Source organism: Lepisma saccharinum, chromosome 8 (assembly GCF_977018435.1).
Source record: "Lepisma saccharinum chromosome 8, izLepSacc3.1, whole genome shotgun sequence".
NCBI lineage: Eukaryota > Metazoa > Arthropoda > Insecta > Zygentoma > Lepismatidae > Lepisma > Lepisma saccharinum.
This window is the reverse complement of record NC_139236.1, coordinates 46,082,788-46,106,382: the sequence shown is the minus strand read 5'-3', so window position 1 is coordinate 46,106,382 and position 23,595 is coordinate 46,082,788. Positions and strand designations below refer to the sequence as shown.

Genomic DNA, 23,595 nt, shown 5'->3' with positions numbered 1-23,595 from the left:
AAATCCAAAATGGTAAAAAACATGATCGGAAAAAATCTACAAATACTAAAGTTAGCGTATTCACTTAAATTTGATGTTGATTTATGTGCATTTGCGGTCTAAAAATCCAAAAGTAACATTAGGAACTGATTCAGGTTTCCACGAGACGAGATATTCAAATGTCAGCCTCCCTACAAATCTGAAAACTTTTCTCATACTAGAGGTTGAAAGTACAAGATAATTTTTAAGCTAGTCACTTTTGGATAGCAGGATCCTGCTACTATGCGCAACTTTAATGCTAAATGATGACGAGTTATTGATAGTTTTCGGCGTCACGAGAGGGAGTGGGGTGATGGTTCCTCCGCCCTCTCCCTTAATCCACCGAGGATATTACACGAACGATCATATTACTGGAGTAATACTTACAGGTTCAATGTCTACATAAGTCTCGTGCTTTTCCTTCATTGGTTCTAGTCCATCCACTCCACTTTGATACTCGTCGTCAGCAGTGTAGAAATGTGGTAGAGACAAGAATAGGGGAAATTCTGCAACAAGTACAAGAGAACCTGTAAGTAAATGTTTCTCTACACAGGTCATGTCTTTATAAACACACTTTCCTGGCGACTTGATTTGAACAAGTGTTCTCAGGTTACCAGCCAGGTTAAATCGGCGTTAGCTTCCAACGTTTCGAGCCCATACATTGCTCTCATCAGATGATGAGATGAGAGCAATGTATGCGCTCGAAACGTTGGAAGCTAACGCCGATTTAACCTGGCTGGTAACCAGAGCACACTTGTTCGACACACTTGTATTTTTGCTGCATTGTTCTGAATACAACAAAAGTAAACTGTTGATAAAACAATAGTAGAAAATGTCCCAAAGTGTTAAATGTGTCACCCAAGAGGACAAGAAATAGATAAATATTTTAAAAAATTGAATTTCACCTAAGTTTATGATAAAGATTATTATTACTGTACCTATATTATACCAATTTTTTATACAAAAGCTGGTGATAAATATTTCTGAAATGCACACACAGTGTACAAATAGAATTATCTATTATATATTAAAACATTTAAACATTAAAACATAAAACATTATTGTGTATTGTGACCGATTTTCAGAAAGTAAAATTTTAAATCATTAAATAATTTCTTGTGTAGTAAAATTCTCTGTAAAATTACAGTATAACCGCTATGGTATCAGAAATAATTGTTAGTAAAATTACGTTAAAATGACATTGGCATTTGTAACACTCTATCTGTAGCGGAAACGGTGAACTTTCAGTAATATTGTTGTGTTTTTCCATTAAATTTACGGTGAAACCACCGTAATTTTACGGCGATATCACTGGAGTTATGGCTGCTGGTGATTGCTTCACAAAAATATGAATTGTTTTATAGTGCTCGAATTTGCATTACTTCTATTATGTACGTACTCTGACATGTCGACAAATCCCAAAGTCCAGACTTCAGACACTTTTCGTTCAGGCAGAAGCAATTGTTGTCCGGATTTAGATTAACATCGGCAAAGACATTGCCATCTATGACGTAACGGTATCCTGACATTCCTTTATAGTTGAAATCCTCATCGTATGTTAAATATAATGACCTAGAAGTAAATATATCAATTTATATTAGTGATTGGGTTATGTGTCTCTAGGAGCGAGGGATATCGTTTTGGATTCTTAGAGCTGGGGCTTTAGCATCTCATCCATGCGAGGTGGTTTTGATATGCTTTCGCCCTCACACTAGTATTTTTAAATGTTTTTTGTGCGAGCTGTACGCTGTACGCACTACATAAATTTTACTTTACACACACTTTCTCTTCCCTCAAAGTCATGGATTAATATTGTACCCTCTTTACGTTAGTATACAAATAACTCTTAGTAGTTGATCAGGTACAAAAAACATTAAACATAATAAGTGTAGTTTAACAATCCGAATATTGCACATGCAAATAAAGTTATGTGTCCGGCTCATTTGGCCCCCAGTCTCTATATACCTGTACTCTGTTTCAATCTTTCATTTCCCACACAAACTCCCCCCTTTTCACTATCGGGCTGTCTTTCACACTTGCAGTCTCCCCTCATCATTATGTGATAAGGGATGTTTACACTTTGTTACACTATATTATCATTGCCCTAGGCTAGCCTATCAAGTGCATTTTCTTTATCAATGTAATGAACATGACATAACCTTGTGGGGCTAGATCAGTGGAATAAGGTAGGTGATCAAGCACTTCATACTCTAGCTGGGCCACGTGGCGGAGCCATGACGCCAGGAGTCCCGGGTTCGAATCCTGGCCTGTGCATGGATGGATGTTTGTGGATGTCCATTCATCAATTTCATCATATCATCACTCATCCCCATCTTCGCAAATTATCCAAAAGTGGCACAAGAAGCGAAGTAAAATAAAGCAAATCAATCAATCAATCAAACTTCATTCTCGAAATTGTCTGCTATCAGGATTGTCGAAGGAAACGTTGTTGACATATATATATATATATATATATATATACGTATATGTATGTGTGTGTGTGTGTGTGTGTGTGTGTGAAACAGTCACTGTACAACGTTCAATGTGTTTGTAAATACAGTTTCACCCCTACCATCTACCTCGTACATCCACTCCCTCAGATTAATTAACGATTTTTCTCAACTAAGTTATGCATTAAATAGTTTGAAAGTTTATAAATTTATAAATATATATTTCCTGTAAAAATTGTTGTAAAACGGGGGGGGGCTGAATTTGGAAATAAAGGGAGACATAAAAAATATCACAACCGAACACACGTAATTGCTTACAGAAATATTCATTTCCTGATGATGTAAGTTGCTTTCTTCGTCATAAGTAATAAACCCAATTATATATCTATGCTTTTTTTCTTTTAAAATTACGTGTGTGTTTCGATGTAGCTGATGTTTTTCATCCATTCAGGTGTTTAACATCTGCACATTGCGACATTTTGCTCCTCGTCGAGAAGTTCACACCTGCATTTTACGTTTCAATTACGTCATGTGCACAACATGCATTTTCAAGTTCTAGATTATAGCTTGGAATTCTAGTCTGTGCTGCAAGGACATAGCAATAATAAAGTCCGAAACCAAAGGAAGATTATGTTAAAGAAATATGAGGTATGCTAAACAGAGTGTTAATGAAAGGGCAGGATGCAAGGTAGTGCCCTCTCCACCCCCAATAGACCATAGTCGCCTGAATAGGGGTAAGTTTCCATCCTTGTCAAGAATAATCCCCCTCCCACCATATCAATATAATAGAAATAGGAATGGAAATAATTAATCCTTCGTACAGCACTGTAAATACATTTAATACAATAAAAGCTGACAATTAAATCATATAGTATCACATAAAATCAAAAGCACAAATTAATTTGGCATAAGTTAATATTTACAATATTTTCAATATCACACACAGAAACAAGAAAGTTGCTTTATTGGCCTAAATATATACATCATAAGTTATTACTTGTACTTAAACTTGTTAGGATTACAATGTTGAACCAATTTACTGAACACAGAACTTATAGTGGTACAAGTTTGGTTTCAAACATCGCATTTTGGAACATTTATAAGCTATGTGTGATAAAACTGTTTTGCTATGATAATAGTCTCATGAGTAATACAAGTACTTCGCTTTCAAACACCATAAGTACAATCACTATTGTGAGACTGAAAGCATATGCCTAACTCAGTGGCGTGGCGTGGGATTTTTAAAAGTGTTACCGGTTATCAGTAGGACATTTAAGGGAGGAGCCGTAAGACTTAGGCGCCTCCCCACCTCATGCCCCCCCCCCCCCCCAATGTCTTTCAAGTAGTTCATATAATATTAATCTGGTACGTCTGCAATTCAATACTAGATTTTGGTAAAGTAATTAATCAGGAAAACAAAACAGTTTCGACAACTGCGCACGTCCACATAACCACGGATAGTCGTTATACCACGAAACATTGAAATCTCGGTCATATCCAGCAGACGACTTGGTTTATAAATCGTTCAAAATAGGCTTTTGCCTCCCTTTCGCCACAATTTCGATTTTTTCTGCAAAAGAACGAACCGAAAGATTGCTTCAAAATATCTTCTATCGCACGATTACACACACTGTTCAGATAGGATGAACCCGCCACCTCGGAACTCGGAGCAAGCTCCATTCCGCTTGTTAATTAATTGACAATGCCCGAAAACAACATAAAGACGAAAGACACCACTCACAAAACTCGCACTGCACAGTCCCTCCCGCAAACCGTTGTTTACTTTTGTAACACGTGAAGCAACCTCCTTGTCCCCTTCCCTCTCAGCATCGGCGCTTCCCCAATATTTCCTTCGGAACCTGCAAGAAGTCCAGTTGTACTACTGTTGCCATCTTAGTTCTTTTGAAACCAGATTTGCCCAAATCGCGAAACTTTTCGTTTCAAATAAGACGTATGTAGAGTAGATGTAGTCTTGATCTGTTTCCTAACTACTCCCACTCCCATGTTTCGCTAAATCCACAGAAATCTCATTTCTGACACCACTACTATTTCGTATATTTTACGACCCTTGCTACCTTTAAGACTTTCGCTTTAAAGGATAATCGTGACGTTGAGGATGCATGGTGAATTATTGAAATAAAATTATCATTTCTTTGTGTATGTAATTATTAATTTTTATAATTATGTAAGTAAAATAATAACAACAAACATTGAAATAACCATTTCTTGCTGAGGATTTGAACCTGCGACACCTGACACTTCAGAGCGTGCTAAGATAACAATCGGGAAATATGCTTGTAAGTAATGTTTTCACCCAAAAACAGTTCTACCACCTCAAAAACATGGCTTCAATCCGAAATTGTCGTATTGTCAATCTCAATCGGCCCTTTCAACAATTATCACAAATTCCTGTAACCGAAATAATAATATATGTGTGAAATATAGAATTTTAGGTTGACATTTTTAGAAGGACAGCGGACCCCATGACTATCCCCAACTCTCCTTATCGCCCATGATGTCAAAGAAGGACAAACAGGACTTTCGTAATCGCTGATATTTAGTGTAAATACAAAATATCACTTGGTAGTTTGTTTTCCGCCAGTGTGATTTCATTTTTTTAAATTTTGATTTGGCGATTTAAGTCCACTCATGCACAGTAATGCTAATCGGGACAGTTTAAAGTGGGATCCGAACCACTTGTGCCTCCACCGGGTATCGAACCCGGGATCCCTTGATTACAAGGCGGCGACGCTACCACTGCGCCATCGTTCCCCACTGTGACTGGACACCTTCAGAGTAAGATAGACCCGATTAGGCGACTTAGCTCTTTTCTGTCAATTGAATGTGGCAACACTGATCTATATCCGGTAAGGATCACCGGCAACTGTGCTGGCTAAACAGGCATGGCAATAACCCGCCTCCTCCTCCCGCCGTAACAGTCTTTGCCGCTACGCGAAGTCTTCCTTGCGTGGGATCAGGGCCCGTTCCTCATATTGCCTGTGGAGGGTACCGGATCAGTCCTCCTCTTCGCTTTTGCCGGTGTCAGAAAAAATGTCAGTCTGCAATGTTTACTTTACGACAATATTACCAGTTTATGTACGTAATAATATTTTAAGACAGGTTCTTCAATTCTTTATATTTTGGTGTTACCTGCGGTAACAGCGGCTACATGCCTCTGACCTAGCTTATTATCAAGACATATTTAAGAAGGTTTCGTGTTTGTTACTGTTTGCTAAAAAGGAGTTTCTTTGCACACATTAAGTCCTTATTTTCGGAAATTAGTGTAGGACTCGACTAATAATTCAAGTAATATCTGTGTATATTAATTCCATAATAACTTTTTTACATAAAGAGACTTTAACGAATACTTTTCTTTTTTAAAAAAATACATTACTGGATGAAAAATGTAATTTTAATGGAACCAGCAGTAGAAAAGTGAAGGCAAGGTGAAAATTCATACGAGAAGAGATATGATTGTTGACAGTTAGGCGATTGTGTTTTAAAACTGCGGGGGGTAGATCAGGTTTTGCATAGTGCGGGGGCAAAAGTGCCAAAAGTGGGGAGGCAACTGCCCCCTAATCGCCGTCCTGATTGTTTAATATGTTATTAATTATAGCAGTGTTCCCTTATAGTCATCTCCCTTTTGGAATAATCATTAACACAGCCAATAAGAGCAAATATATTAATCGTATACAATACTATAGTAACCTACCTGCATGCATCTGAGATGAAAATGTATATCACGTCATGTCTGCTCAAGTATGGCCTGAACACCATTGAATCCGTTCCATTGATCATGTTACACGTGTCTCCATTCCACGCGTCAACTCTGGACCCGTTGTTCCACGTTTCTATGTCCCCTAGTAGAGCCGTGTCCATTTCTCCAGTACGCACAGTGTAAGTTCCGTCATCGGTGAAGTTTTTCTGCAAGCAAAGGCATTTCATTTCTAATGATAAACACAAATACCTGAATATACAGGGTGTTCCATTAGTCTGCACTGTGTATATGGAGGTGCATATGATACGTAAGAAACACCAGAACTCTGTCACATCCATCGGAATTATTTGGCAGACCTAGACGATTTGCTGCTTCAGATGTAGAACAGTTTGAATTTTCACATAGAACATCATGACTTTCATGAGGGTTCAAGATCTGGACACCTCGGAGGCCCTTCATTATTCCTCGATAGCAACAAATGTTAGAAAATGTCTCATCAAGACATCATTGAACTGCACTTCCGTCAGTGGCGTATACTAGGTTAAGAACCTGGGCTATCGCACAATATCATCGTGTTCGAATGAACAGAAATTTGCTGGTGGGGTGTTTTTGTTTTTTTTAACTCATTTGGGGTGGCGGGTTGAAGTGTTGTGACTCTGTGATTAAAAATATATACCTCATAAATAAGACATGGAAATATACACTGTCAGTAACGAAAGGATTTCAAGAATTTCATTCTCATTTGCATAAATCAGAGGCCCATATTGTGAAATATTATGTAGGCCTATATACGAGAATAAAAATAAAATTTCAACCTACCTATTTTCACGATTTTATGTTCGGGTACTTCTTGTTGGCACAGTGGTAAAGTCGTTGCCTTGAAACTAAGGAGTCCCAGGTTCGATACATGGTGGTTTAGATACAACTTTAACTGTAGGTCCGATCCTCATTAGCTTATCTGTTCATAAAGTGGACATACAAGAAAAATCCACAACGATTTGGAGCTTATCGTCATTCCTAAGCCGAATAGACAGCTTGTTAATTATGTCCCTCATTTCAGTTCACTACACAACACAGCACATATCATTCACAAAAATACAATCCACTCACTACTGTATTCACCCTGCCTCTAAATAAATTCCACGCACCAAGACCACTCGACGCGATCTAGACTAGAACTGGTAATTTTCAGATGCACTCATAAACCATTCCCGCTCAGCCAACAATTTTCTACTCCCCACTGTATCTCTAGTTGTTTGAAGGTCAACGACCTCTTTTTCAACTCCTCTGCAAGCGTTCAATGATGTTCTTGTCCCTGCATGTGACACACTTTCCCCTTGCTGCGATAATTTGGCTTCAAAATTCCCCATTCCTGGGAAAATTTCATGCCGGGAAAAATTGGTTTGCAACATTGACCCAGACTGTTGAGGAAGTTCAGAGGGTTTTTCCCCCGCCATATGCAACCCTGTTCTCTCTCCTGTAACAGTTTGGCTCCACAATTCCACGATCCTGGGGAAATTGCATGCTGGGAAAAATTGGTTTGCAACATTGATCGGGGTCCTGTCAAGCTTGAGTGCAAGTGGAGTTGCCTGCCGGCGCTGGGCCAGACGTCTCGCGAATTCAAAGCGGGCAATGTTTCCAACTCCTCTAAGAAATCAGGTTCATCTTCTTATTGAAACGAACAATTTCAAGCACATTTTCTGTGAGATATTTTTTTGTATATTTTATTCACTGAGTCTGGGCTTCGCAGATAGCCTCGATAGAACCGAATATACGCCTCTGACTTCCGTAATTCACAAGAGTATGTGTCTGTTAAATCAAGGATTTTCGACATAGCCCGTAACTCTCCAAAAAAAATTCCGGACACTCTGTATATTTCTTCACAAATGTTATGGTCATTTTGGTGATAAATTTACCATTGCAAACAATCCACGTCACACAAACAACTTGTGGAGGAGAAAGATCTGCTTTTCGTTAGGTGTTGTGTGGACAGCCAATCGTGGCCCATCGTCGCCGTTTTTTCTGACTTTCGAGACCTCCAGTCCACTACTATTGCTTCCAAGTAGCTCCTCAATCGTCCTCAAAGTGCTGGCCCAACACCGAAATCTTGAAGCTGACGAGGGAGGTCGAACCCGCGAACGCTGTAGTGTTTGATGAAGATTAAGATGAGTTTCGGAGAAAATTTCGAAAGGCAGCGCTATGTCATCAGAGTTTGAAGTTCACCATAAATCAGACATGGATGTCAATATTGAGAAGATGATGGCTGTATTTGCCAGGAATACAACTTTGCTACTTTCCAGACTGTGATCATTTTTATACTTGCCCCGTCCTTTAGTGCATTTTTTAACCTTCAGTTGTTTTCCAGATTGTTATGAAAGTATATTTACACGGCCTGTAAATTCACCTACATACGGTTTGCCCTGCTGGGGTGTAAGGGGGGTGACCAATTCTGAAGCCACCAAAATGTTAACATCTCTTTCACGTAGTGCACTAGTGAGTCTCTGGCGTCTGGTCTCACAGCAAGTATAATCCTCTGTGGGATTTGTGTGCTGTCCATGTGTGTTTGTGATTGTCCTTTGATCATTCACCTTATCGCAATTCACCCATTCACCCTCGTCTTCGCTATTAGCCAAAAGTGGCAAAAACGATAAGCAAAACAAAGGGGGAAACCCTTGAAGAAGCCCGCCTCCTCCCGCATTCATTCAGAGGTATGCACATATGTCTTGGTGCCTTTCAACACTAAACCAGGACGTCATTTCCTCATAATTTCGGTTCCCCAATTATTGTGTACTAATTTATTAGTATTATTATTTTCCAATTTACATTTTTCATATCGTTTACACTGGTATTTAAGATTACACTATTTGATTTATAGCTATAGGTATCCTGGTTGTTTTGGTTTGCAAAACAATGAAGGTTTACATATTGTAAATTGTTAGATATAAAGGTTGAGTAATGTTAGTAAGATTAGCATATAATGAGATATAATACGTTGACTAATTATTGATTCGGTTGTCCAGATCAATGATTGGCTCATAAATTATTGGTTAGGTTGTTTTTTTTAAGAGGGCGAAACATTAGTCAATGATGAATTGAGGACTAAAAGTGGTAAACGTTGTAAGTGCCAAAAGTGAAAGTGTTGGGAAATCGCATCGTTCTGCACATCAGCCCGTAAGAACGTGCACACTAGTGACCTCTTTACACGCCCTTTGAACTGCTTAGAGGGCTACCAGCCACATTTCACTTTTACCACATTATAAAGCATGGCACATTTCACAGTTTAACGTGGAAAACGGTGTTTGAATTATTGTGGCACTTACAGCGTTTACCGATTTTAGTCTTCAATTGTTTGGTAGAGGGATTGGTTATACAAGGAAGGTATGTATGGCATAAGAATATGGTACTTAAGGTAGGGAGAGCAGAGACTGGGAGGGAACAGTCAGCCCTTGAAGAGAGGGTCTTTGAAGAACAAGATAACAGATTGAAAATTGGTTTAGTTATATAGGTGCAGGTAAAGTTAAAGAAGTGAAACATCAATCAATCAGTCAGTTTGCCCTGGCAACAGGAGAAACCAAGAAAATGAGTACCGTCTGTCCCAATAGTCTGTGGTGGAACGCCTCGCATAACGGTGGAGAAGAGGAGAAAGCTAGTGGGCGAAGCATAGCAGTGCGCGCTGGTGCGAACGGCTGGTAGCTGCAGTCGCCGCATTACCCTTGTATGCAATCCCTTTTCGTATTAGGCGTTCATTTGGTCGAGACCCGTCGATTCACTACTACGCTCTACGTTCGCTTGCTGCACAGACTCCTGGCAAAGAGTATAAAAAGAAACGAATCAAAATGGCCGCTCGCTACTTACGTGCCTGAAAAACGCAAAACTCATATCTCCGTCGTCCTCTCGGATTATCAGATCAGGCAGATGAGGTTCCAGACGACGACAGGCCAATTCCGCCAGACCCCCCTGGCAGTTGAGCTTCACGCCATCGAACAAAATGTTGCGGACAGAGTCGGTGAGGAAGAGGTCGGTCGCATTGAACACGGCCTCCGTGACAATGTCCACCATGAAAGAAGGAGTACCGAGGTCGTCAAGGGCCATGTTTACGGTCACCTGTAAGTAGAAGCAATATGTCAGTAACATTTTGCAAATTTATTTGACGAGAGACTGCACACGATGGTCAAAATAATCGGATAACGGATATCCGGATTTCAAATTATCCGATATACCTTTCGGATGCAAAGGATAATCCGGATATCTGATATCCTGATATCTGATATCCGGATATCTGAATATTCGGATATCTGAATATCTGGATATCCGGATATCTGAATATATGGATATCCGGATATCTGAATATATGGATATCTGAATATCCGTATATCTGAATATCTGGATATCTGAATATTCGGATATCTGAATAATAATAATTCATATATCCGGATATTACAGATTTGATGAAGCATTTGTAGATAATCCATACAGTTACTACGAACATGACGAATAAAATAATATGTGGATAGCCTGTGAAACGGATAAACGATATAACTGTTCGGATAACGCACACTTATGGATAACCGGACATTTCGTATAATCCGAATATCTGGATAATTCGGATAATCTGAATTATTAGGATTATCTGGATATGCGAATTATTCAGAATATCGGATAGTAAGATATTTGAAATCTCAACAGAATAGTATCTGATATCTTATTAATACTACAATTTACAAGTTTGACCCAGGTGGAAGCACATGGTGGTTCAGTTGCCTATTTAAACTGTATAGGTCCAGTCTCGATTAGTTTACCTGTACTGTGCATAAAGTGGACGTAAAATTCAAAAGTTTTACAACATCGTACAGGTTAATCATAAATTATCGAACTAATATGAGAACTGATGCACAGCACATTTACTTAATGCAAAACGTGTCCGCCACAAGTCTCAATACAGTTCCTCAGGCATTTCAACTAAATTTCCTTCCATTCTCTTTAAAATTTGAGGACATAGAGGAGCCGTTCATTGGTTATCCTTTCCCGGAGACGATCCACATTTCAGAAATTTTTCACACGAGGTTGACGTCAGGTGACCGTGGTGGTCATTCCACAGGTCCGTCACCTAACCGGCGTTGTACGCTTTCTGCCACTTGTTTTACACTTTATGTCCAACCTGTAGTATGCCTACTACATCCTGGTGGCAGTTGCAAGGTAAAAATAACATATTACATGTACATAACATTTTATTTAAGGTAAAAGAGGAAAGTCACTTACCACCAAAGCAGGATTAAGAATTGTCACAATATCATCTTCGGTTAGACCATCTGAGAGATTGCTGTTGAACTCATAAATCTGATTCTGTTTGTAAGAAACTGTGCTGTTCTCGTTCACCTGAATCCACACCTTTTCCCTGTACTCGCTGTGAAAGCAATTAAAGTTTGAACAGTAACGGTTGCACCAAACAACAAATAAATTACCGTAATTTTAAGGTGCCATTAACGGAAGCCAGTGATATTACTGATATTACTAGAGCAAGGCATTTGGTGATTTAGCATTTTTTTTCTTAAAGGTTGATAGATTCCTCGAATATGTATAAACGTGTACCATGAAATATTTTGTTGAAAAAATTAATTTGTTTGCTATTTTCGTCATTTTCGAGGGATAAGGCATTTTAATATTTCTTATTATTCACTATTTCTGGTTGTTAACGCCTGTCCAGCAAATCCAGAAGACATTGCTTGCTTTCAGTATGCTCCAGTTGTTACAGTAGAAATAGAGGGGAGCTTCTCCATGCCCAAGTTTTTACTAGTAGACAATAGACAAGTATTTTATTTGAGAATCTCCACCAAGTGTTTATTGCTCATTTCAATTCAAATTTTTTGTGAAAAGCCTCTGGAATTTGTGTTTTCAATAACAATACAGCAGATAATAATTTGTTTTAAAATTATTATAAATTGCATATATTTGCCAGTTGTACAATAATCGCGGTGTTTTTTTTTCTTTTTTTTTGGTTTTTTTTCTTATAATGGGTGTCCAGAGTCCAAGAGGCATTATCCCCTTCCCGAACGAGTTATTGTAAATTTAAACATTTTGCTCTGTCGATCATTAAATTTCTCTCTAAGTTAACTTTTTATCTGCTAAGGAACTAATAATAGGGGATTCTTTTTTTAAAAAAAAATATTGGTCAATTTTTTATCTTCTTTTTTTACTATTTTTAGTTCTTAAATGCATTTCTAATTGGCATTTTCATCAATTTTAGGTCATTAAATGCTTTGCCCTAGATCTCACCATAAAATTACAGTGGTTCCACGGTTAGAAAACACTCCATAAGCACATCAATGCCTCGGCGTGCTTCACGTTTCATTTGTTTGCGGACAGCACTCTTCAGTAGCAGTAGCACAAAGCTCTTGTTATTTGAACATCAACTTTCAAGTACTTTTACTAAATTGATTTATGTTGTATTATCACCCTGACGATAATAATATACTGGGTGATTTTTTTAACCTGAATCATTTGAATATCTTGAAAAAAAATCATCCTACAAAAAAATGTTCCAAATAAAAAGTTGATAGTTTGGAGGGGGAAGTTTAGTGGTGCAACAAAATAACACCCTCTCCCCCCTTTGTAGTTGGGGCGGGGGGCAACTTTGAAATTTCAAATAGAAACCCCTATTTTTTATTACAGATTCGGATTTTACGGAAAAAATACATAAGTTTTGTCTGAAACATTTTTTTCGATTCGTGATAGATGGCGCTATAATCGACAAATATCATTTCTTGAATGTTTACACTTTAAAACCAATGTATTTCATTTCGCAACAGTTCCTTTTTAGACTTTTCCTGTTAAATCATTGTTTGTTTTTCATTGTTTTTAAGATCACAAGTATGCTCCGAGGGATTAATTTGACTAAGCTGTTGATACTTTTTAATATCAATGGATGTATTAACTGTAGAAGAGAAAATTGAAATGGTTCTCGTGTATGGAGAATCTGGCAGGAATCTCCGTCAAGCTGTCGTTGTTTATGCTCAGCGTTTTCCAGACAGGGTGCGTTCTTTCGCTTCGTTTCAACGTACAGTCAATCAATTTACTACTGAACGAAGTGTTAAACCTAAACAATGGACCCGTCGAAGAACAGTTACTGGAGAAGAAAATGAAATTAATGTGTTAGCTGCTGTGGCCCATGATCCTCATGTCAGCTCGCGAGAAGTAGCTTGAAATTCCGGATTGTCCCAGAGCAGTGTTTTGAAGATTTTACAGCGTCATAAATATCATCCATATCATGTGTCATTGCATCAAGAACTTCATGTCGAATTGTCGAGTAATTTTGTATTTTCAAAATAAATTTGTTTTACAACAATTTCAAGTCCTGGAACAAAAATGTTTTATCTTTTGAATTTAAATGAATTGCGAAATGAAATACATTGGTTTTAAAGTGTAAACATTCAAGAAATGAAATTTGTCGATTATAGCGCCATCTATCACGAATCGAAAAAAATGTTTCAGACAAAACTTATGTATTTTTTTCCGTAAAATCCGAATCTGTAATAAAAAATAGGGGTTTCTATTTGAAATTTCAAAGTTGCCCCCCGCCCCAACTACAAGAGGGGGAGGGGTGTTATTTTGTTGCACCACTAAACTTTCCCCTCCAAACTATCAACTTTTTATTTGGAACATTTTTTTGTAGGATGATTTTTTTTCAAGATATTCAAATGATTCAGGTTAAAAAAATCACCCAGTATACAGTTATATATAAAAACTGACCTTAGTTTCCCTTTCTAGAAATCAAGAGCATTAACTAAATTCTCCTACATACTTGAGAACTTTGTCGCCATTAAAAGACATGGTATGGTATCAAGATTTATACCTGAATAATACTCACTTGTAGACGTATGGGCCAAGTTCTGTCAGTTTCGGTTTTTCTGTTCCATTTTGAACTTCTTCTGGATTTGTAACGTTGAAAAAGTACACCTTAAAATGTAGAGGAGCCTTCAACTTCACAAACGAATCCCATGCTTCCGTGCCATTCTTCAAAATAATTTCCTGTAAGAATTATACATATTTGAAATTCCTAAAGAAATCCTCCTCCACAAAGAATTTTAATACACGTCTGTTATATATTATCTCTGCTGGTCAAAAGAGACAGAACAGGCGTTCTCTTATATTTGAAAATGAAACATCAAGGCTTGAAGTAAACGTTATGTGAAACTAACGGACTCAGATTATTTTCGTAACATCTCTTGCTCTTATGCATTTGCAGGTTTGAGGCGAGTCTTAACTCTCGAAGCCATCAATCAAGAAGTGAACAGCTGACGTCATCTCAACCCTGCACCTATCGCTAATCCTCTCGCTCATGCTCTAAACAGTTGGTAGGCTCGCTCGCTTGGTAGGAAGGAAAGAAGAGAAGGATAGAAAAATGAAGAAAGGAAGAGAGAGAGAATAGAGGAATGAAAGAATGAGATAGATAAGCAGAAGAAAGAAGATAGATAATGATACGAAGAATAAAGAGAGAAAACAAGAAATTAATAGAAAAGTTGAAAAAGAAAACGAGAAGTTCAGGGATAAAAGAATATAGAGAAATGGAGGAAAAGAATAGAAGAAATAAGAAATGGGATAGAGAATCAGAGAAAAGTGAGAAAGTAAGGTATAAATAAATAATGATGGAACGAAAAGGAGAACCAAAGACGACAGAATGACAGAGAAAATAGTAAATATTCAAACACGCTCATGGAAAATAAAGAGCCGTAAATGGGCTTAGCATTTTGGACGTCTAATTTTTTCACTCCATGGCAACAACTTCAGATTTGAATTTTGACAAGAAGATGGACATGTACAGTCACCAGCAATCCTGAAATACTCGATTCCCTGCAAGGCGTTATGTGTGTTGCCTAACTCTACTGGGGTGGTAAAGGCTGAGATTGAAAATTTGCTATTAAAATCCACACATTGACGTAGATTCCTGCAGAGCTGTCATTGGAATAGACAATAGTGTTTCCCAGAAACCACGTGTCTTGTTTACATTTACTTTGATCTTGTAGGGAACAGAGTTCCAGTACAATTTATGATACCATATTTGAAATATTGTGCGTCGTTTAGGAGGGACTGGGCGCTAAGGAGAGGGACAGCGATAAGTGTCGTAAATTTAGAGCCACTGCGCAGAAAGTTTGAGGGAGATTTCACACCCAGTCGACACTCGACACGTGTCTCTTGAGGATTTCACCAATAGTACACAGGCTTTTGCTTTTGAACCTGTCATGCCGGTGTAACGGGGAATTCCTGTACGTGTGAAACGTTCCTATTGATTGGCTCGTTTTCAAGCGACATGCAGTGTTGAATCCAGCCACATTCCTCCGGGGGACATCAAACTTCTCGAAGGGAATGTTAAGGGCATCAAATTATAATATCAATAACACAGTCATATTTTTGTAAAATTGCCCCTTACTTCTGATATATAATTAAATTAAAGTAATTGTAATTAGGTTTCATTAACTAACATTTTAAGAATGGAAGTTTCTGTTAGTTCCTCGTCCCCCTCAGCAGCTGACACTTTAACACAAGCTTCAAGCGAATCATGTTAATTCATATTTCTTAATTTAGCAGTTTTCAAAACGGACGATAGTTTAAATTCGTTCATTATTTTGACTTTTAATTATAAAGACGACTGAATCAGTGCTTATTACTGTACAAAAAGAAAAACAAGAAGAATAAGTTTTATGTTAAAGTGATTGAAGGAAATCCAAAGTGAACATGGTTGCCAAATTTCTTAGCTATTTTCCGAATGCGTTGCCAGGTTACTGAAATTTTCAGGGTGAACTTTTTATTTTCCGGAGGGGATTTTCCTCCCCAGACCACTCTCTGAATTTATCACTGGCCATATGTGTGACGTGTTGCTTTGCTTATCGCTCGTACTTTTGAGGACTGTTCACGTGCTGAGTTTGAGCAAATAAAGTCCTATGAGTTTCAAAATGGCGGAAATTGTAGACTACACTTAGCGTGGTTGATGTGAGTTTATAATAATAATAATAATGTACGGATCGTGGTCGTTATATTCGCAACACCTGCACTAACCGCTGCACCACTGTGGTTCGCCCCAACCTGAAGTGTGGGCCTCCCAAATGGTGTAGTGGTAACGTCGTCTCCTTAAAATCAATAGATCCCGGGTTCGATTCCCGGTGGAGCCACAGTGGTTCGGATCTCACTTTAAACTGTAGGTCCAATCCCGATTAGACTTACTGTACATGAAGTGGACTCAAAACAACAAATCAAACCAACCTGAAGTATAATCATTAACAGATGTATAATGAATGAACAGTCTTGTAACAACAAAACAACACAATGGATCTAGGAATAAGCGCGAAGATAAATTATCGCGATAGGAAAATCTGTCTAACAACCGAAACAATCCATGAAAAATGCGTCTGGTAAAGACCGTGTGGTCGATTTTATTCCATCGAGCAGATAAGATTTACAATTTCCCTCACACAAAAGAACAATTGGTTCGTTTTTGAGTCGTCGATTATGCTGTCACGACACAATGAACATTACCTTAGGTTTCAGGTATTTTTAAGTATTAAGTTACGTCATCCTCGCGAACAATGTTTTGCAGTTTTCTGCAGATAATATTCTTCGCTACACGACCACGGGTAAGGAAATACAGACAGTGTTACTTTGTTTGCAACATTTGCAGACTACACAGTATGAATGTCTTGAGAGTAGACTTCCTGCAATTCAGGATTAGCCTCAGCTGTCTAGCGGTTAGCGTTGTGGTGCACTATTGAACTAAGTGTTCCGGGTTCATGAACTAGTTGTCTCATTTAATTCATCCAACTTCACTAACTTAAGTAGGTACAGAATAAAATCACATTAGCGTGACACAAAATTTTATAAGGTCGGATGGTGGTGTAGTTTTTTTTTTTTTTCATTTTCTGCATATCCAGCATTGTTTATTATTGTATTAAGTAGTAGTAGTAGTGGTGGTGGTGGTGGTGGTGGTGGTGGAGGTGGGGGTAGTAGTAGTAGCAGCAGCAGCAGAAGAAGAAGAAGAAGAAGAAGAAGAAGAAGTAGTAGTAGTAGCAGCAGAAGAAGAAGAAGAAGACGTAGTAGTAGTAGTAGTAACAACAGCAGCAGCAACCCTTTAAATTACTCTATGGTAGCACCGTAGCAGTATGCATCTGAAGAGAATTGTAAGCACCACACAGACAAAAATACCTTTGAAATCCTCTTGCGAACAATTGATGGTAGACCATACCATCCCAAGACAGCTGCAACAATTACAATCAACAATCCCACTGCAGCAACACTTGCTCCTTTTGTTGAACGACTCATCGCCATGATAGCCATCGCATTTCCCTTACACTTCAAGCTTGTAGTTTCCCTTGCACCAGTATGTGTCCCACATGAAGAACATAATGCAGAAAACTGGAAGACTTGAAACAACCAATATCACTTTATGGCTAAGAATCACATACTCTGTCCTGCTGTGATAGGTAAAATGCGGTGCACCTATTCATCTTATACCATGTACACGTCAAACCTCTTCACTGATGTACAGCAAAATGGCCGGCATTAAGTTCGTCCTTACAGCTTGGCTGTAATGCCCTGGTTGTATGATGCTGCTCAGGAAGCACTTCTGTTAACGACCTTCCCAGAAACGGATTCCAGTGAAGCCGAACAAAAAGGTGTACACAATAGAGGAAACATTATTCGTGTAGAGTTGCCATTGTGAACGTTCGACAATGTTGTTCCTTCCGCTTTCCGCCATCAACCTTGAAAGTCACATGCACGAACGTGACTCTCGCTGATAAACAGTGTCAGAGTTTGCATATTACATAAACGTAGTGCTATGCAAAAGCACCATATTCTGCGTTACTTTCATAAAGCACAATTGCCACGTTAAAAACAAAAAATATCTTAGATTAAGAATATTGTGAAATAGACAGAGAGAGCGCTACAGGGGGTTTGGGGGGCTGAAGACCTTCCCAAAACAGATCTCAGCCCCTTTGTAGCCTCCTTTGCCCCAGATTTCTATAGTACGGTAGACATATATCGACTGAAAATAAGATAACTATAATGTTTCTTGCGTAATACTTTCCTTTATAAAACTTCCATTACAATATTCAAGTAGGCTACATTTCCTACTTTAGTAAGATCGCAAGATTACATTCTCACGACGTGTTCTAAAATCGTAGGTGATCTGACTGATAATTTGATACTAAGTAACTGGCTATAATTTGATAGGGTACTCTGCTGTCTGCTTGATAAGTGAATGAATTCAGCGGCCGTGAGATTTTCTTTAGATCTTGGAGGTTCAAAAGGGGAAAGAGGAATATATGCATATACTATACTGCTAAATATGTATAATTATTAGCTCCTATACATCACTATCCAATCACTATTTTTAGGAAGAACCGTCCTGTTTGTTACTTCCTCATTCGAGTGCTGGCAATGACATGAACGTAATAGCAATTCTCTCATTCGTTTCACCATATCCTTATCGTTGCAAATATCTTCAAGGAGTAGACAAACTACCTATTCTATAAATGCTAAGAATTAGAAAGATTAAATTTGAGCTTCCCACCCTGGTAGTATAGCTGTAATTCTGCTGCCTTGTAATCAAGTGGCCTCGGGTTCGATTCTCGATGGAGGCACATTTCATTTAGTGGCTCGGATTTCACTATAAGCTGTCTGCATGTAGTGGACGTTATTACAAATCCAACTGCATTACGGTGCAAAGACATGGGCAATTTTTTTGCTCATAGACCTCGGCCTACATGTTAATTAATTGTCATTTGTGAGCTTAGAAAATAATTTATTCAATAGTCATAGTAGCCCATTTCGATTCAAGCACGTGAAAACAAAAGTGATTGGACAGTTTAAAGTCAAAATTAAAACTTGTGCCAAAAGTTATGGTAACGTCTTCGCCTTGTAATCAAACGGTCCAGGGTTCGATACCTGGTGGAGGCACACTGAACAGTGGTTTGGATTCCACTTTAAACTCTAGGTCCAGTCACGATTGATATATATGTGAATAAAGTGGACTTAAACCAAAAGACTCAAACAGATGGATGTGAAAGAACATTTTCTAGTTTGCGGAAAATCATGTGTAACCTTGGTAAACGGATTCGTAACGAGAGGTTGAGTCCTCCATCTATTCTCTCTATTGAGAAATGCTTGCAAAACCTTTGGATTTAAACAAGGTTGTAGATAATTTTGAATCTGCTTATAAAAATAAACGTATATTATTGTAGTTTATTTATGTAAACTCCGTACCAGCTAACTGTAGACCAGGCGAACGAGAACAAGTATCTGCGCAAGTAGTGACGCAAGACGGCTCCACCAATGAACAGTGAGAGAAACGGGATTGTGCAATGGGCGACGGGTGTTACCCGATTTCCCCACTTCGCTCTGTAAGCGTTGCAAACTTTTGTAAATGATAATACCGAACGCACATTGCAACAAACAGACTAGTGTTGCCCACGGGACGAGACGGGACAGGCTTTTAAAAATTCGAGACGAGACGAGATTGACCATGTGCCATAAGAGAAACGAATATTTTCGAGACGAGACAGCATTTCCACGAGACTCCACGAGACGAGACAGGCCAAAATCTCGTCTCGTGGGCAACACTAAAACGGACCGTATTTTTGTCTCCAGGTCCGTACGATTGGTTTAAGAATTTCTTAGGGAAATATTAGGGATAAAACTGCAAGAGCAAATTTTGACAAGCCGTGCATTTACCGTACGGACTAAGGTCTGGACCGTACGTCCGTACTTGCCATGAAATTTCCGTACATGTACGGTCAGGACCGTACGGTTGAAAAAATGCTGCGCTTTCACCACTCGATTTTCCTGCCGATATGCGCGGCCCTTCTCTACAGTTAGCTGGAACAGAGCACAAATTTATTCACACTCTTTACATAGAAATAGCGTTACATGTAGTATATTAAAATAGTTGAGAGTGAATGTAGTTTTTATAGTGTATTTTGTGTAAATAGTGGCTTAGGAAAAGAAAACAATACAATAATGGTGTTTTACTTGGCCTAAAAGTACTATTGTAGGTATATAATGGAACAGAATGCAACATCTTTCATAGGCCTGACTATAAACTATGTCACTGGTAAGATAATATCGTAGTAAAATGTTAAGTAATACCTTTTAGCCGATATTAGTTTATTAATTAGCATAGGCGTAACTGTGCGGAAGGGGGACACTTGACCTCAAAATTTTCAGATGCAAAAATTAACAAAGATATTTTTGTTAACCTCCTGCGATCCAAGGAACAAAGAAATAAGGCGTGTTTTTTAATGATTTCTCAAATGTAATCGTTATTTAGCAAAATAGTTCTGGACACTATTTTTATGGAATGGAAAACTATTCGATTCTGTCCTCCTCAAAAAGTGAAGCTCCAAGTTACGCACGGAACTGGATATCCAGTTAGTTGGCGCTGAACTGACTACCTGCCCGGATGTGGTGGCTGCCTGGCTGACTGCTTGACTGGTTTGGAGGAATGGGACATGTTCTATTGCTACTTGCTATCCTCGACTGGATTCTGTGGAACAGTCAATCAGAGCAAAGTTTCGCCATGTGAGGATAATCTGTGACTTTGCAAAGGAGCGTTTTTTGTCTGTGGTTTCCGAGTGCTAGATGTTTATGTCTCCGTTTCTCGATAAAAAAGTAAAGAGATGACGTGCAATGCATTCGTGTTCAGTTCATTAATATTTAGGTATTCATGCATGCAAGGCGATGAGATGTGTACATGACAAAAATAATTAGCTGAATATTAAAATCCTTATTATTACAAGTGTATTAACAAACACAGAGTAGTTAATAAATGTTTGACTTTTTTTGTGTGAATGAATCCTGCGAATCTCATGTATGAATATGCATACCCGAGTTCATTATAAAGCTTGTTCGGTACGCATTGATTACCATATTTTTTTAAGCAAATTTCTAGTCCATACTTTTCTTTTTTAATTTTTAATAAAAGCACAAAGCAGTATTTCTCCTACAATATTCTTCAAATTGCTACTCCATCTTTAAGCCAGCTTTAAGACGAAAGCATTTCCTTTAGCATTTTTGCTAGCATAAATGCTATATAAATGCTTCCCAGCTAGCTTTTGCGGTTGCAATGTATAACGTTTAGCCTACAACATGAAAAGCACGTCGAGTTACATCATCTATGCTGAGTGCACGGTGTTTACATTTGAAAGAACTAAAATATTCTTCCATACGTGTACAGTAAACGTTAAAAAGACTGTATTTAAGCAGCGCCATTGTTTTGTACAGTGTCTCTCAAAAGTTTTAGGACAACGACATTTTAAACTAGGCAACCCAATTTATACAAGCAGTTGGTGGGTTGCGTGCAGAGTTAGGCTCAATTTCAGGGTTGCCACATGCACAATAGATATTTATAAAATACGCGAAAGAAATATAAACAATTATTATTGTATAAAATTATTAAAAATATCACTATTATATCGCAAATGACAAAATTCTTTCTGAAAGAAAAAAATAGGTTTTCTAGTATTTCATCGCTGATGAGCCTACAGTAAGGAAAAGACGTGAGAGGAAACGAAGGAGAGGAGAAAGAGAAAGCGAAAGGAGAAGAAGAAAAGTAGAGGAGAGAAGAAAGAGAGGATAGACGAGGAGAGGAGATGTAGTGAGGAGAATGGAAAAAGATTCGAGGAGAGATGAGGAAAAAAGAACAAAGAAGAGAAAAGAGGAGGAAAACGAGAGGAGAGGAGAGGAGAGGAGAGGAGGAGACGAGAAGAGGGAAGTGGAGAGTAGAGTAAAGGAGAGAAAAAGAGAAGAACGAAAAAAGATAGTGCAGTGGAGTCGGAAATCTAAGACAGGAAAGGAGATAAGAGGAGTGGAGAAGAGTGGGATGGAGATAAGATGCGAGAAAAGTAGGGAAGACGATATGAGATAAAAGCAGAACAGAAAGAGGGGAGAGAAGAAGGAGAAGGAACTGGAGAGAAGAGGTAGTTGCAGAAAATATCGTCTGAGCGTCAAGAATGGATGCATTGGTCAAATTATCGACATGAAACATTCAATAACATTTTGAAATGTATTGGAGAATATGTTAGATCGGTGCGAAATGCCTTTTGGCTGAGTTCAGAGCAAATTAAAATCTTCCATGTAAGATCTTTGATTTTACCTGCGATTACACCACTAAAAAAATGAACGTAATTTTTAATATTTATAAGAATTATTCAATTTTTCTCTACTTCTCGGTTCGTTGAAATTGAGATTTTGTAATTCAATATTTCCCCTCCCCCCATCGTTAATTCCAAACTGAATCATTCCGTTTCACACGGCGTGGACAATGAACACAATGGGATATGTCTAAAACTTACGAAAATTTTCTGCCAACGGAAGGGTTTGAACCTACGACCATCAGATTGACAATCCTGAACGGTAGCCACTACCCTACAAGCTTTCGTTCCTTAAACCAGGTAGAAGAACCGCTACACCACGCCTTTACCTTCGAATGAAACAACAATTTTTTTTAAGTAATCTGTCCCTTTAATATTGTAAATGTCGTTTGGTATACGCGTAGTTGAACTTTTACTTTAATTTTGATTTCCTTTCTCGTAGTATAACCGATATCTTCGAGAAATAATTTTCGAAGTGATTAAAGCGAGAATATTGGTAGTTGTGAAAATGCCAGTTATTTCTTCTAACTTATTATTGTGATTAGACATTACTAATGGAAAATATGTAGAGGCTTGAACATTACAGGACGATGTTCTTTTCCTGTGATAGTGTAACAGACAAGATGCTTGTTTACTGATGCAAGTCTTGTGTCCAGAACAGTCTTATGAAATGTATTTGCTGTTGCGTAAGGTAACACGAAATAATTACACCGTGTGCGAACTACCAAATCTGTGCAACGTTATACGTAAACAGGCGGAACATTTTATTCATAAAATCATGTCACATTTGACAGTATTAGTCAAGAGAGACTCGTGGGACACTGTGTTAAGGTGCTGGACTAAATCCTTCTAATTTTTCTTCCTCGAAGAACAACAATTTCTAAGGAAGAGCAACAGTGATGATCTTTCTTATTTCTTTTAAATGCTTACACTTTCCTTTAATTGGGTTAAAAATAAATACGAATATTGCTTGTATTTCTGTCATTGACGTAGACCAGAGAGAGAGACAGACAGACAGATATTACAAAATAGTTCAAATAGTGCGAGCGCCATTAAAAAGTCATGATATGTTGCGTACTTAGAATTATTCATACAATAAAGAACATGTCTAATTATGAGTTAACAAAAAAACAATAATAAAGAGACATTTTCGCATCACGATTGCAGTTCGAAAAAGTCGGGACAGGGATTGAAAGTAACGCACTGTCCTGACTAAATCGGTGAATCGGACGGCTGCTAGCCTTGCATCAATGATTATAAAACTAAAACCACC

The 23,595-nt window shown here is 38.2% G+C and overlaps 1 protein-coding gene across 1 annotated transcript in view; it reads right to left on the bottom strand.

Moving 5' to 3' along the window:
- LOC145991750 (sensory neuron membrane protein 1-like) overlaps nt 1-17,824 on the bottom strand; it is a 44,067-nt gene extending 26,243 nt beyond the window's left edge. The window contains exons 1-7 of the mRNA XM_083127802.1: nt 17,377-17,824; nt 14,051-14,211; nt 11,446-11,590; nt 10,042-10,290; nt 6,181-6,392; nt 1,418-1,590; nt 391-524 (exon numbers count right to left, since the gene is read on the bottom strand). Coding sequence (XP_082983928.1) covers nt 391-524; nt 1,418-1,590; nt 6,181-6,392; nt 10,042-10,290; nt 11,446-11,590; nt 14,051-14,211; nt 17,377-17,508 — 1,206 coding nt within the window. The 5' untranslated portion in view covers nt 17,509-17,824. The remainder of the gene's footprint in view (nt 1-390; nt 525-1,417; nt 1,591-6,180; nt 6,393-10,041; nt 10,291-11,445; nt 11,591-14,050; nt 14,212-17,376) is intronic.
- Between the last annotated feature and the right edge of the window lie 5,771 nt (nt 17,825-23,595).